We start from the raw sequence: 14642 nt of genomic DNA, 5'->3' as shown, positions 1-14642 counted from the left end.
CTCATTGTACTCAGATACATATTATATATTTGTCTACACATGTGTGGTGTGTTTTTGTGGTGTTTAAACTATGTTACTGCATGAATTATTGCACAAATACTTTACACATTGCCTTCTAAGTTGAGCCTGACTGCTTAGTGCCAAGCTACTGGAGGGTGGGCACAAGATAGTTTGGATTGTGTGTGGCTTACCCTGACTAGAGAGAAGGTCCTTGCTTGGACAGGGGGTAACATGAATGCCAACCAAATATCCAATTTCTAACAATGGGTATACATACTGGACTTCAAACACAGACTCTTCAGTACACTTCTGGACCTGTGGAAACTCTGCCAGGTAGAGGGACTGCTTGTCTGCTGCTCTGCTCTGCTGACCTGCTGTCCTCTTGCCTGGCTAAGAACGACTGGTCCTGCTCCTCCTGAGCCCAGAGTGACTCCAAGGGGTAGGTGAAAGGTCTCCTGATCTGAATCCTCAGGGGCACAACAGGCTTCCAACAAACTTGCATCTGCACATGAGCTTTGCCACAGTGAGTCTACCCTGAAAAGTGGTGCCACCCCAGCCCTGGACCCTTGGAAGTGGGTTTAAGGTGCCCTGCCAAGCACCTGTGTAACCTGCGGAACTAACATATTTCCTCTGCTGCATGGCAAAACCCCAAGCAGAACTGATACATAGCTACTGCTGCATGGATTGGAACTGTCAGAAAGACCTACATCACCACCGCAGTCCATAGGAACTTGCACTGCGCATTGCATACTTGATGCAGGCCCTTGCATCCCTCATTGACAGCAGCCTCGAGAAAAATGATGGACTCTGCACTGCCACCTCGCAGCTCTTCAGGACTGACGCATCATAGTGCAGAGTTTTAAAGCTTCCAGGAAAGCATCATTGTATTTACAGCAATCTGTCCTAACTAGAGCGCAGAGAGGTTACCTTACAGTGAATGGTATGGCAAGTTAAAATAGAAAACCTCAAAATCTATAGCCGATCCATATTTGGATATATTGAGCCTGAAGAAGCAAAGCCACCAAAATGAGTCCATGATCTTTAGAATCTCAAATAGATGAATTATGCTAGGCAGCTACATAAGCAGGCCTGCTTCATTCAAGCAAGTGCACAATTGAGTGATCAGCTGCAATTACCTTCTAAAGGACATAATACCAAATGTTGATTACCAGGACAACCGAAACGTAACTATATTTGCTCTTAATGTAATATATGCCAATTCTGAATCAATAAACTAAAATCTTTTTCCTTCAATTCAGCTAGGACATATTATTTTAATGAGTTCATCAACTGCAATATCACATATGTAATTGTGTGTAATTGTCAACTGATTTATGTGGCAATACTTTTCAAGATGTTGAAACTAAGAGTACAGGAGCATAAGAGAGCCATCAGAAATGGTGATACTAGGAATGCAATTCTCCAACATATGAAGATGACACATCCCACAGATCTGAAATTTACCTTCCATGGCATTCACATAATAGACCCTGGTCTCAGAGGGGGTGAGTTAGCCCTTAGACAAAATGAAGCAAAAGGGATAGCAAGGTTGAGAAAGGTAGAAAAGGGCCTCAACACATAACATTAACTACAATATTTTCTGTAGAGACATTTGGGTCACTTAGACCTTTGTAACATGAGCTAATGTTCCTTAGTATAGTTAGGCCATATTTGACAATTTATATTTTGATTTGTTTGGGATCAGGGTGGCAGATGAATCACAGTAAAGTAATGCAGAAACACTATTTAGATTATATAAAAAATATGCTATTCTATAGGGTTTTAAATGTATACAGTGTCAGTGATGGCATATTCTCAGCATTGAATAATGAAAAACATTTGTGTGGTATGGAAACCCCACGTGTGTTTATGATTTGGATTGTATGTATGGAGAAGATCTTACATGGATGAGTGGGTGCCTAGGGACAGGTAGAAACTAAATTCACAACACTGGTATTTTAATTGGAATATTCCTTGGACTCTGAACCCTCGGATAAGATATGGAAAGAATTAATCAAGAAGTTGGTGCTATGTGATAATACACATGACAAATGGAAATATAGATAGGAATACATGCCTCACTTTCGATACTGTATGTAAAGTGAATGGACCCTCTAAGATGGTGCCAACGTGGATGGGGACGACATCAGTGTATGTTAGTGATGAAATAAGGTTAGTGTATAATAGGTGTGAAAAGTGCAGCAAATGATAATGGATATGTAATTTACAATTTAGTGATTTTAAAACAGATAAGAACTCTAATTTGTCAAATATTTAGGTTGATACATACTTAAACTGTGACCCAGACACGTAGTTGAAAACACCAAGATGATGCTCAGTGCTGTGAATGGATGCACATTGGTTTCATACTTTCAGGAATAGGTTGTGATTATTTTGTAAAAGAATGCAATATAGATCATTTATACTATTGAGAGTGACGGGTACCCGGAGTGGGACACTAAGATATACATCGTAAAACCAAGATGGCACCCACAGCTGCTAATGAACATATGCCGGTCTGGTGAGCACGGATGCTCTGGGTGAAGTAGATGGGATGTGGGCTTTCAGTGAAGGTACTGTACAAAATGTGGATTTGATGCTGATGAGGAGAGGCCATCCAGGTTATGGATTTGTTTGCCCAATGATGGAAGTAATTCCACAAGTAAGGTTATATAAAATATGTATGATACAGGCTGGTGGTTGCACGTTAGAGTATAGATGTGTAATTCATGCATTGTTTATAGTTGGCATCAATGAGTCAAAAGTGGGGAGTTAGTCAGAGTGGAACATGTTTGTGTTCATAATTTGGGAACGCTCAAAGATACAATGGATACAATGAGAATGTGTCAGACACTTGGGATCAACGGGGGTATGATTAGTGAAACAGTGTGCGTTGGGTGTGTTTGCAATTTTGAAGTGTTCAAGGACATGTTTCGGCAGTTTGTATTCTGCAGTATGGTGTCCCACGTTTGTACAATGGGCTTGTATTTTATGTAGTTGAGGATTATGAATTAAAGAGATATTTAAGCTAAAAAATTTGCAACATGAATGAGGAGGTTTAATGGCAAAATCTGTTATGTTATTTTTGTAGGATATGCTTGCTGTGCATAACAAGATTATACACAGTACAAAATTGATAAATCAATAGGTAAAATAAGGGATGTCAGTGATTACTGTATTGCACAGATTTTTTTTTATATTAGTTGAACATATAACATGGTGAATAACATAAATGTTAGGAACATCACAGTGAGGGAATGTCTCTTTTTACTTAACGGTAACAATACACAGCATGATAGAAAATTATCAAGCACAGTTTTGAATTATAAAGAAACTCTCTGTAAGTAATATATATTTGTGATGTTTGTTTGTTTTGTTTTTGTGAAATGAAGTGCACGTAGGTAAAGTCTACGGTGAGCTGCGACCAGGAAGAAGGGATCAATTATTTCTTGGAAACCCAGTACCTTATGTTTTGAGAGAGGGTGTGAAGAAGGAGCACTGTAATGATATTTCTGTGATTTCAGTTGGAATCAAGTGGTTGGGCAATCCAATTGTTTTCTACATACTATATGCAAATATATACAATAAAGATTTTGTTTTATATTAAAATGATTTTTAAACAAAAAATAATGGTTTCGATGTACAATATTTTTATTATGTGTAAAATATATGTTTATGTTTGTGTATGTGCATTTTAGGCTCTGATGAAGTCCCTACCTTCAGGATGAAACAAGTTGGCTGGAACTGTCTGTATTGGTGAAACATTTTGCAAATACAAATATTTGAAAATTGTATTTCGAGAGTTAGATATTTACATGATCAGATTTCTTTTTGACCATCTATCTTTAAATGATTTAAAATTCATGATTCTTGGTCAATGAACTTCTGGGGAGTAGTTAATGTATACATTTCCCATTTACACTGTGAGTTCTCTACAAATATATTAGGTTTTGCTGGCAGTCACACCCATGGGAGTGTACATTGGGATCTATTGAACTAATAGACCTGTGCAGTTTTTAAAAATAACCACTACCAGTGGGAGTGTATTAAGCATCATTGACAAATTCAACACAAAAAAGTTGAACAACAACTCAATAGACCACCTCTCAAAATACTCTAATGAATAACATGCCAACACACCTTGCACCATATTTGGGGCTTGTTGCACATGCATGCCTAATCCACAATGAATTGGACTGCAACCTACAACAACATGCAAAAGCAATGTGCACATCATAGCTCATCTCAACAGCTTCTGCATTACCCACTCACCAAACACCAACCAGACCAATCCACAGGTTCTATTCAGGGTGGATCAATCATGTCTCCACGTGTCTTTTCCCATCATTATCAGGGAAAAAAGCCTACAATTATTCTCCCATCACCGGAACAAAATGCCCCTTCAGCCACCTTACAACGTCAAGTCACTGAGAGACGAGATCTAGACAACCAATCCTCAAGCTCTAACCATAGCAGACCAATCCTTACTCCCTGATTATCTTCCCTGTCTTCAGCAGGCTGAAACTCTGCATTGACATTCTCAACGAAATGCAGACTCAGACAAGGGCCCCACTTGCTTGGGGTGTTTTAGGCTAGCAATGGTTTTGGTCCAAAACCCCTGCTTCTCAAGTAAGCCATCTACACCATGTACCTCATACAGCATGTAGCATTTCCTATATCAAAACCCGCAGCCAGACCAAATACACATTATGCATGCACACAAAACAAAGGCCAAAAATGTTTGCCAACAAACCACTCACTGACATTCTCACACTGCCCACATAACAAAATTGAGCAGCTCAGAACAGCTCAGTACAAACAGAACTCTAAAGCTCTGATCATGCTCATCAATTTACACTCTTCACCTATGAGTAGCTGAAATTATGACATATCACAGTTTAGAACATTCTTTATCACAGTAGCATGAATCACCCACATTCACACAAATCATTGATGCACCTATTCCTGTGGGCTACAAAATTCAACAAACTAATTCCACATACAAGACAAGAGGAAAACTCACCCTCATTCACAAGTCTACTAAACACAATACTGTTAATGACCCAGGAACACCTATGTAATTTAAGCTTTGCCTATTGCTTCCCATTGTCAGAATCAAAGGTGGTGTCCTTCCGTTTGCTCTACAATCCCCAGTACTAACAAAAGCTTTCCAAAATATATCTACAATCTCATCACGTCTGCCACCATTCAGCTTACCAACCTCAATTTCCTTGAAAATCTTAACCCTTTTCCTCAGATGATCAAAGAGTATAAAGAAATCATTGGGCACATTCTGTTAATCAAATGGAAAGTCTTTTAACCCAGCCTCACTCACAACTCATCGCAAGACCTGTTGCCTCTGCACAGAACAGATCACGTTGCAATACCATTCCCTATTCTTCGCATCACACCTGCGTGTGAATGTCAACCAAAAAGAGAACAAGGTACATTCTACTCCTTTAAAGACTTTCGAATAGAATAATGGAAGTCTTTGTCAACTTGCCTAACTTTCACACAACCACATCTAATGTCAAAACATCCATGACATATGCAACTAAGCTTTGATTTGAACTCAAAGTACCACTGAAAAAATGATCCTCCAAACTTAAACCCTCAGTGATTCAGTATATAAAAATTTAAAATCACCTTCCATGGGAATATCATCAATGAAGCAACCAGCAGAAACAAAACACCTTTAAAGGCAGTGAGTCCCTTCACTAATCTACTGCCTGCTGCCAGGCACAGCACACAACAGACCACAGGCAGCCAAACCATACATAGAACTTAACACATAGGACAGAGCTTGCCTTTGTGTGTTTTAAAAAAAAAACTTTTGGGGGGATTAATGGATCTTGCTTGATACCATAAATCCAACGGAAATTTCATTCCCAAGTATCACAAATATAGGGCAAGCTTCTCTGAGCCACTCATCTCTCCTTCCAGGGGATTTTGGTTCTAAATCCATGGCTGCAAACCCCCAAATGGTGATGCATGGGTTTGTGGTACTCAAACATGAATCAGGCCCTCTTTGTGGATCTTCTTCTGGATTTATTGTGCCTCTAAAGAGGTACCTGGGGTCTGCTGTATATATCTTGGTACTACAGACCCTGGCCAGTATTTTAAGTGTTGGGATTCAGCTAATCCTAGATGGGTCCATGGGTCAGTGAGTCTTTTTTTCAGTTTATTTATTTAGACTGGGAGGAGGGCATTGAGGGTCTCGCTATTATGGCCTGGGCTGAAGATGTGCTCACACTGTCTCCTTAACTAGCCTTTGTAATTGTTTTTCATGGTGTGCGACCTATTCCCTGTGTCCTGAAAAAGCAGTTGCAAGAGAATTCTTCTGTTCTAGCCAGCTAATGAGATCCCATATCTCTGTGTCCCAGAATTGGAATCGCAAATCTGAGGGAGACAACAAGGGGAAAAAATCCATCTTCCAATTAGATTACTTTATTTTTTTGAAATTTTGGTTTTGCAGATATCAGCAGTGAGATTTAGGAATCCTCCTTGATTTAAATGGTCTGCAGCAAATAATGTTTTAGCTGACGCCCAATTCGGTTTTAGACCTGGTTTAAGCACAATAGACCAATGCTTAAATATTTTCAAAATTTGGGGAAATACACAAAGGCAAAAAATGAATCAGTACATCTGCCCTTCATTGATTTATCGAGTGCTTTTGACCTTATGAATCGTGATAACTTGTAGAAACAAATAGAAGGGTTGAGCGTGGAACCAGAACTTTCAATACCCATTCGTCAACTTCACACAGACCTGACCGTTAAAGTGCAATATGGACCTCTGGTGAATGCTCACCATGTATCAAATCTTCAAGGAGTGATAGACAGGAATGCATCCTGGCCCCCTTCCTGTTCTTACTGTATATAAACATGAAAAATTGTTTCTTGATGGAGAGAGGGAAGGGTGCACCGTGGATGGGTTCCCATTTTGCTGTTCCGGACGATGCAATACTGATAGCTCGCATGGCGAATAGACTGCAGATTCTCCTAGACTTATTTCTGTTTTTTTATGAATGAACTGGACCTTCAAGTTAATTTCTCAAAATCTTTCATTATGACTTGTGGTCGTCCTAGCACAAAGTCCAGGTTTTTTACTATGGGAGGCCACATTTTAGCTAAGGTAAAGAATTTTAATTATTTAGGAATCCTTTTTAATCAGCCTCTTAGTTGGGCATCCCCTTTATAAAAGCCAGACTCCAATCCTTTTATAGCACCACAGAAGCCCTATTTGGATTTGCCTGAAAATTGCACTGGAATTTTGGCCCAGAAATGCTGCCAATTTATAAATCCAAGTGTATATCAGCAGAACCCTATGTTGCCAGGTTATGGAGGTATAATAAGGCCAGGCCACTTTCAAATTGCAGAAAACAACTTTGTTTGTAGATTATTGGCAGTCCGAGGCAACATAGCTTCCCTGATATGCCACAAGGAAGCAGAGAATAGTTGACCGGTCAGACTCCATTATTGCTCTGGATGAAAATGTGAAGTGCACCTAAGACTGTAGTAACTAGAACTTGCATAATGGATTGTTTGTCCTTAGATTAATCCACTCAGATGCCGTGGCTATCATATGTTAAAAGCACACTTAATACAATAGGCCTTATTGACCTGTTTGACAACCCCCAAACGATTAATCAAGATCATAAACTATGCGTCAAACAGTGTCACTTGACCTATTGTCGAAATACACGTCTAGAACTCGCTTAGGCCAAAGTCTCTATTGTTAAGTATGCCTCTGTTTCAACAATGACTGGGACGGAGCCATATTTGGGGTAGATTGAGAATTGTGTTTCTCTATATTAAATTTCATAACAACAGCTCTCCACATCCGGAAGAGATATGAAACTTAATGTAGTGTTTACTTTTGGCTGTTTTTTGCACTTTATACACATTTTATTCTGAGTTTGGGTTTTTTACGAAATTCCGAGGATGTTTGTAGTTTCAGTGGATTGCATTGTTATAACCTAGTGCACTTTATGCACGCCCCACTTGAGTGTGACGTACTTATGATAGCTTGATGATGTTTGTTGTCTTTGTGGCATTGTAATGTTTTTATTTCTGTATCTTGTTTGACCTCTTATGCTTATTCCTTCATGGCCACTGCCAAATAAAGTTTATTGTGACTGACTGTCTGATTAAAATGGCCATAAAAATATACAAAAATAGTGACCATTTAAAGTCCCCTTGGCTATTTTTTATACATTGTAAATGCTTATAACTCAAAAACTTAACAGATTTCCACCAAACCAACAAGAGCATGCTTTCTCAGTTATTTTGTACATTTATATCGGCTTTGCTGTACATCCATTTAGCAGATCCACTGGATGTAGGGAGAAACAAAATTTCCTTTGGGAGCTAAAATTGGATCTTATATCACTCGACCTTAAAAAAAATTCCATTGTACAGATCTGCATAAAAATTGGGATGTCAGATATTAGCTGGCCATGCAAAGTGATTGCCAAACTTGGTGATAATCCGTTTATAGGGACAGAAGTGATAGCCAAATCAAAAAATGTCTTTTCATTTGAATGGCCATCTGAACCAAAACTACACAGTGACATGACAAAGGAATGATAAACTGCATGGCCTCCTTAAGTTTGTAATGAGTCTGGCAGAAATGATAGAGCAGGTGGTTGACCACAATTTATTGAATGTTCACTAGAACTGGGATTAACCTTGACATGAAGTCTTGTGGAAACCACTTTTTGTGTTTTCAAGCCTACTATGCATCAGGTTAGCACTACATTGATGCTGGATACAATTAAAATGCAGTGGTGGCTGGTGAACTTTGAAAATGGTACAGCTCAAATCAAATTCACAAATTGGTGCACATATGCAAGTGTAACAAGCAAGCATTACTATTTCGGGGGTGAGAAGGGGCTTGTGGGTTCTCCCCTGAGAACGTTTTATAAACAAATGTGGTACAATTATGCATTTTACAGTACAATTATTTCTGTAATGTAATAGAATTAAAATACCATGGATTTGCAAACCATTTCTGACTCTATTGAAATATTTCAGAGAATTCCTTTTTTGCCATGGAAGCCTGGCCTTTCAAAGGGTGTGGGAACTAGGTAAGAGTACTCGGAGTTTGGATCACCTATGAAAGTTTCAGAAATTTGTTATATGCACAACAGAGGCAAAGTATCCTATTGAATATGCTCGAATTCAATGAATCGTAAAGTGCAAGGCAATTTGGCACATTGAGAATAATGGGTGCTGGTCCAATAGGGATGCTCAATGTATTAGAGGTGCTGCACAAATAGGCCAGAACATTCTATTCTGCCAGGCATTATGAAACATAAAAATTACTTTCAGATTGGTCAAGGAGCAGTTCATAGTTATGCCACAAAATTACTGTGAATTTCGACAATATGCATGCAATTCAGAGGAGATGTAAAAAAAGGAACAAAACTAGAGCTACTCCAGTACACTCTCTCTGACCAGCCAATGGGTTCCTCCGCTGGTCTCATAGTAATTAGCGAAGCGCTGACAGGCAAGCAGGAAGCTGATCAGATGTCGAGACACACCGCATAGAATGCACTGGACAAAAGAGCTCTATGTTCTGAATAGTCTTTCAATTTCTCTCTCTCTGTCTTGTCTTGTTTTTCTCTCTATATCTTCAGTTATGATCTTTCTCTTTCATCCCTATCACTCCTCCTTTTTGTCTCCTCTTTTTTCAACCCTCTATCACTTTCATTTTCTCTGTTTTCCACCCTTTCTCTCCCTATCTGTCTTTTATTTTTTTTGCCGATCAACACCATCATTAAACTTGGTAGATGACACAGTTTCTATTTTGGAATTTCAAACCTGTGAAGCTTGCAACCACATTGCTTCCCACACAGTACTAAGCTCTGGAATCTGAAAAAGTGAAGCATGTCAATTCATGTCACAAATTATTTTATCAGGTTCTCATAGGTGCTGTACCTGAAGTTTTCACCTTGTGGGCTGAGTAAGAATACAGTACAATTGTTCATGGCAAATGTCACAAAAAAAAACAATTTGCCAGAACTGTCACATAGGTGCAAAATCAAATTTGGAAGCAAATGCCTAGAACACCAGATTCTAATATTTATGCATGCAGATAACTGTCTGTCTCCATGAGGAAATTAGGCAACACCTGCTCATAAATTAGTAATACATTTCCATAACATAATTCATGAAAAGCTATAATCACTGTTGGGTATGTGCTTCAGCGCAAGGGGATGTCTTGCTAACGGTATTACTTTACTACAATGCATTTTGAATACCGTGGCAATAGGTCTCTTACTTTCAGGGCCTAATTGTGAAACACAGTGGGGCCCATTCACGAAGGGAAACTTACACACAAGTACACCTACAGATGTACATTTACTCTTACACTTTTGACTTGCACATAAAAAATATTTTTATGCGACTGAAAAGTTACTACTGATAGTGACTTTTTGACCATATTTGTCATTTCACACATTTGGTTTAGACACTTGCACTCAGGACAGAAATGTTTATGGTAAAGTATAGGGACATTTTTAACAGCTAATAAAATCATAGTAATAAATATTGAAAATATTTGCAAGTCAAATGATAATGTATATTAATTTTATGAATACATTTTAAATGAAAACTATATATTTTTACAAACTATTTCACTATTAACTAAATTTGATCTTATGGTTGTCTGTGCCATTCATCTGCCGATATTAATGGCTGGATCTCAGTTTTACATTTTACATTTATTTAAGTGTGTCAAATTATGAATTACAATCATGTTTTAAAGATTTACTTTTGAGTCCTTTGTGCCTGTAGTAACTGTAGAAGTGCAGTTTGTGAATAGCAACAAGTTTACTCTTTCTTGGGTGGATGCATGTCCCTCCCTAAACCCTACCCTAGCCCTCCCTTAATTCTTTCTTATTCCTCCTTAAGCCCCTTCCCTTTTCTAGGAAGTATTCCTAATTTTCTTGGCACTCATCTCACCTGTCCCACATTTACTAGTAAACTTTAAGCATATAATATGTGTAGATCTCCACACATAAAAGCTAGAAGAGGCAGAGGTGGAAATTTCCGCACAAGTACGTTAGTAATATTGTTGTAGTACTACTAAACGTTCTATAAAATGCTATTGTGAATAGGTGCCAATGAATGCATGCAGAACAAAGCCCTTTAAGAAAGTCCTGCCTTCTTCTACCAGTTTTCAGGCGTGTTTAAGCTGTTTGTGTTTGTTTTAGGGCTACTGAAACCAACAGTGGAACAGGTTACCTTATTTTCCTTAACACACAAACCTTGGGTTCTGCACTGTTTGTTGAATGCTAGAAAAAAAATGATGTTGAGCTTCTGAGGACAGTAGAAGCATGGGGTGCTCTTAACTATGACAGACAGATTAGCTGTAAAGTATGTTTTGTACAATACCTTAAATATACATATTTAGTTTGTTAAGATCCATTTTCATTTGTTTTTGTAAAATTTCCATGAAGATTTATTCACTCTTTTGAAACGTTCAATGTCAGCAGTGAAGGTTCATTCTGCGGGCTTTGTTTTGTAGTCAAGATAATAACTAAAGACAATGGTGAACTTACACAACAATGGAAAAAATATAACTAAATAACTTTACAATGGCTAAAATGAATAAATAGTGTAAAAAACACATTTTTAGAAGTATCCATCAAGCAATAAATAATATATCTTTCAGTTTAGTCTGGTTTTCACCTTTTGAAAGATGAAACTCCAGTTACAAAGTGCATATAGTTTCTGTATGACTTAAGAAAGTAGGCATAATTAAAATGACCCCTCCTTCTCTGGTACCACTCTTTTCCATACAATTTACACATAACCCTCCACAACATAAACCACAGGTATTCTGAAAATCTTACAGCAAAGCCAAATCTATCTACAACCTCCAGCGGTCTCCCCAAGTATCTTATACAGGCAATGAATGTAGGCATAAATAGTTAAACTCTGTTAAACATCTGACACCAGATGCCACAGTGTCACTATGTTTATGCTGCACTTTGATCACGTCTCAATGCTCGCTCACTCAGCTTCTGTGGCCAGACCTCCAGATGTGCTCCATTCACATCACTGGCATACATGGTTACACTTTCGGGCTGCCTATCATCCAGGAAAGCAGAAAGAAGTATCTGCAACAGCAGATTCATGAAATTTCACAATTTATTGAGTGCAAATTAACTGACATTATCGATGCCCACATTGCTCCAGTCAGGTAAATAGGGAGCACCTCAGAACTGCACACCAGGGCTGTGAATCGGTAAGTCCATCAATGACAGCTTGCTATGTTTTTTTGAACAATGAGTGTAAAACATGTCCAACCTGCTGGGTTGGTCATCTGACTCCCCAGTGCTGCATGCCCACTGCATTGAATGTTGACTGCTTGAGTAAAAGCAAATGCTGGAATGATACTGCAAGTGTGGGTGGATGCATAAGGAGATGACCCTTGTTGCAGGGAACAGCAGCGGCCTGCAGGGCTTTGTACGTTAAGCTAAAATAAGCCCTCATGTGCTCACAACCACCTCTTACTGGCATCTGTACATAACCCTTGCTCGGAGTGAGGGTGAAAGGCTGATTTGCAATTGTATTTCACAGGCAAACTGCCTCATAGTGCTATGTACATTAGTTTTACACTGTGTAAGATGAAGAAGGTAAAGGATCAGGCAAAGGGGAGGGCATGGACCTGAAGCCCATAACAACCTGCAGCTGCTAAGAAGTAAAAGGGAATTTCCTGCTAAAATGAGCCTTCCTTTTCATCTACTTTCAGATAAATCCTTCAGTGATAATGAATGAGAACAGACCTTGGCCTGCCATATCCAATCACGGGCAACAATAAAGGAAACTAAACCAAAGTTCTAGCATACAGTTATGAGGTAAAATCCAGTGGTCATAACACAATAAATATTAGAACATGCACATATGTGCTTGCATTGTACTCACATGTCCATTTTGGAATATCTCCCGAACAGAGTCCAATTCCCACAGTATCTGCTTGAACCATAATTCGTAAGCTAATAATAAAATATTTTAACTGTGAGTTAATAATAAAGATGTACAACATTTACAGGGGTATTAAATCAAATGAAAATCACAGACTTAAACAAACTGCAGTTATTAATTTCTGACATGAAATTGTTATAGTAAAGATAGTACATATTATATAGTATAATAGTGCTTTAATTTGAAATAAAACCTATGGCTTGATTCACAAACTGCAGTTTTTAGTACATAATTACTCACATACTGATAATGCCACTGCCTCTCCTATATTCTCTGTGAGGAAATTTCAACCATTGTAACAGAGATTTCCATACATGTGACACGTACATATATTACTTTGTAGTAAAGTAGGCAGGATTGGAGGGAAAACAGGGAATAATTGTAGGGGGACGCAAAACATGCGGAGTTTCAGTCTGCCAAATTCTCTGAAGTTACACAAACAATTCAACGGATTTGAGGAATTCCGCCAAGGGGCGGAAGATTTACTGCTTGTGATGCAATTTAGCACCCATAGTGTAAGCAGCACTGAAAATCAGAATGAACGGCATGATGCATTGTACAAAAGTGTGTGGCCATTCGAATTGATTTTGCTGCCACTCGAGTGGAAAATATATTGCAGTAAAACAGCAGCTCTCTCTGACTGTGATTGGGCGCATCCACCACTATTAGAAAATGGCACCGGAACGCTCTGTGGTAACTGGAAATTGCGCCAGGGGTCATAAAATATCACTTGTAAGTGAGTGTTGTGGAGCCTTGCAATGTTCCTGCAAGGTGTGAATGGCAGAATAATTCCACCACATGCCAACTGGCAACATTTTGCAGGCACTCACTGACTGTTGCAGTGCAAAGATACACTTCTAAAGTTGCTAGCACCCAAAACATCTCAAAACAGGCCTAAATACATCCATCTCACCATGGAATAAGTCATATACAACACATGGCCAATGACTACTACAACAGAATCTCATAGAAAGCAATAAAGGCAGGTGTTAGACATTGGGTCTCATGTTGGCAGAGGTATGCACCTTGTCAAAGTAGGGACCACCATCTTGGTCAGGGTATGTCATATGCACCCCCTACATTAACCTGTGCTTAATCTCTGGTAGTTTGGCACAGAGCAGTCATGCTTAACATAAGAGGCAATGTGCAAAGTATTTGTGCAGCACTTAAAATACAGTAACAGAGTAAGTAAACAGGACCAAAATGACAAAATCTAATAAGTAGATCCTGCGATATGATTTTTTTAAGAATACATTGCAATGTATTGTTTTAAGGTCAATAGCACTAAAAAGTTGAGGGTTCACTAGACCAGGGTAAATCCAAAGTTCAGGCTCACATCAACAGAGGGCAGGCCAGCTACAGGACTCACACAGAGTCTGCTTAAAACAAACTTTGGATGCAGCAAACGTCAACATCGAGGAGCAATGCAGAGGTGATGTATCGGTTCTGATCCAAGCAGTAGGGTAGATGTGTCAGAGTCAAACTCCATTGAGATGAATGCAATTAGTCATCATCCAATCTCACAGTCGTGTCCTCTGTTGTTGAATCTGAAACACATCAGCGTCAGAAGGCACTGCATCCATTCCAAGCAGAGCACGGGCTCAGATGCAGCGACTGATTTTTGCAGAGAAGTAGCTGGAAAACCCA

General features: G+C 38.9%; 1 protein-coding gene across 1 annotated transcript in view; it reads right to left on the bottom strand.

Annotated features, from left to right (window-relative positions):
* Positions 1-14642, bottom strand: part of TDO2 (tryptophan 2,3-dioxygenase) — a 169119-nt gene that overhangs the window by 114784 nt on the left and 39693 nt on the right. Inside the window, exon 4 of the mRNA XM_069243128.1 lies at positions 12936-13006. Within this exon, the coding sequence (XP_069099229.1) occupies positions 12936-13006 (71 nt within the window). The remainder of the gene's footprint in view (positions 1-12935; positions 13007-14642) is intronic.

The sequence above is a fragment of the Pleurodeles waltl genome, chromosome 1_2, assembly GCF_031143425.1.
Source record: "Pleurodeles waltl isolate 20211129_DDA chromosome 1_2, aPleWal1.hap1.20221129, whole genome shotgun sequence".
Lineage (NCBI taxonomy): Eukaryota > Metazoa > Chordata > Amphibia > Caudata > Salamandridae > Pleurodeles > Pleurodeles waltl.
Note: the sequence above shows the minus strand (reverse complement) of the source record. Positions and strands in the feature narration are given on the sequence as shown.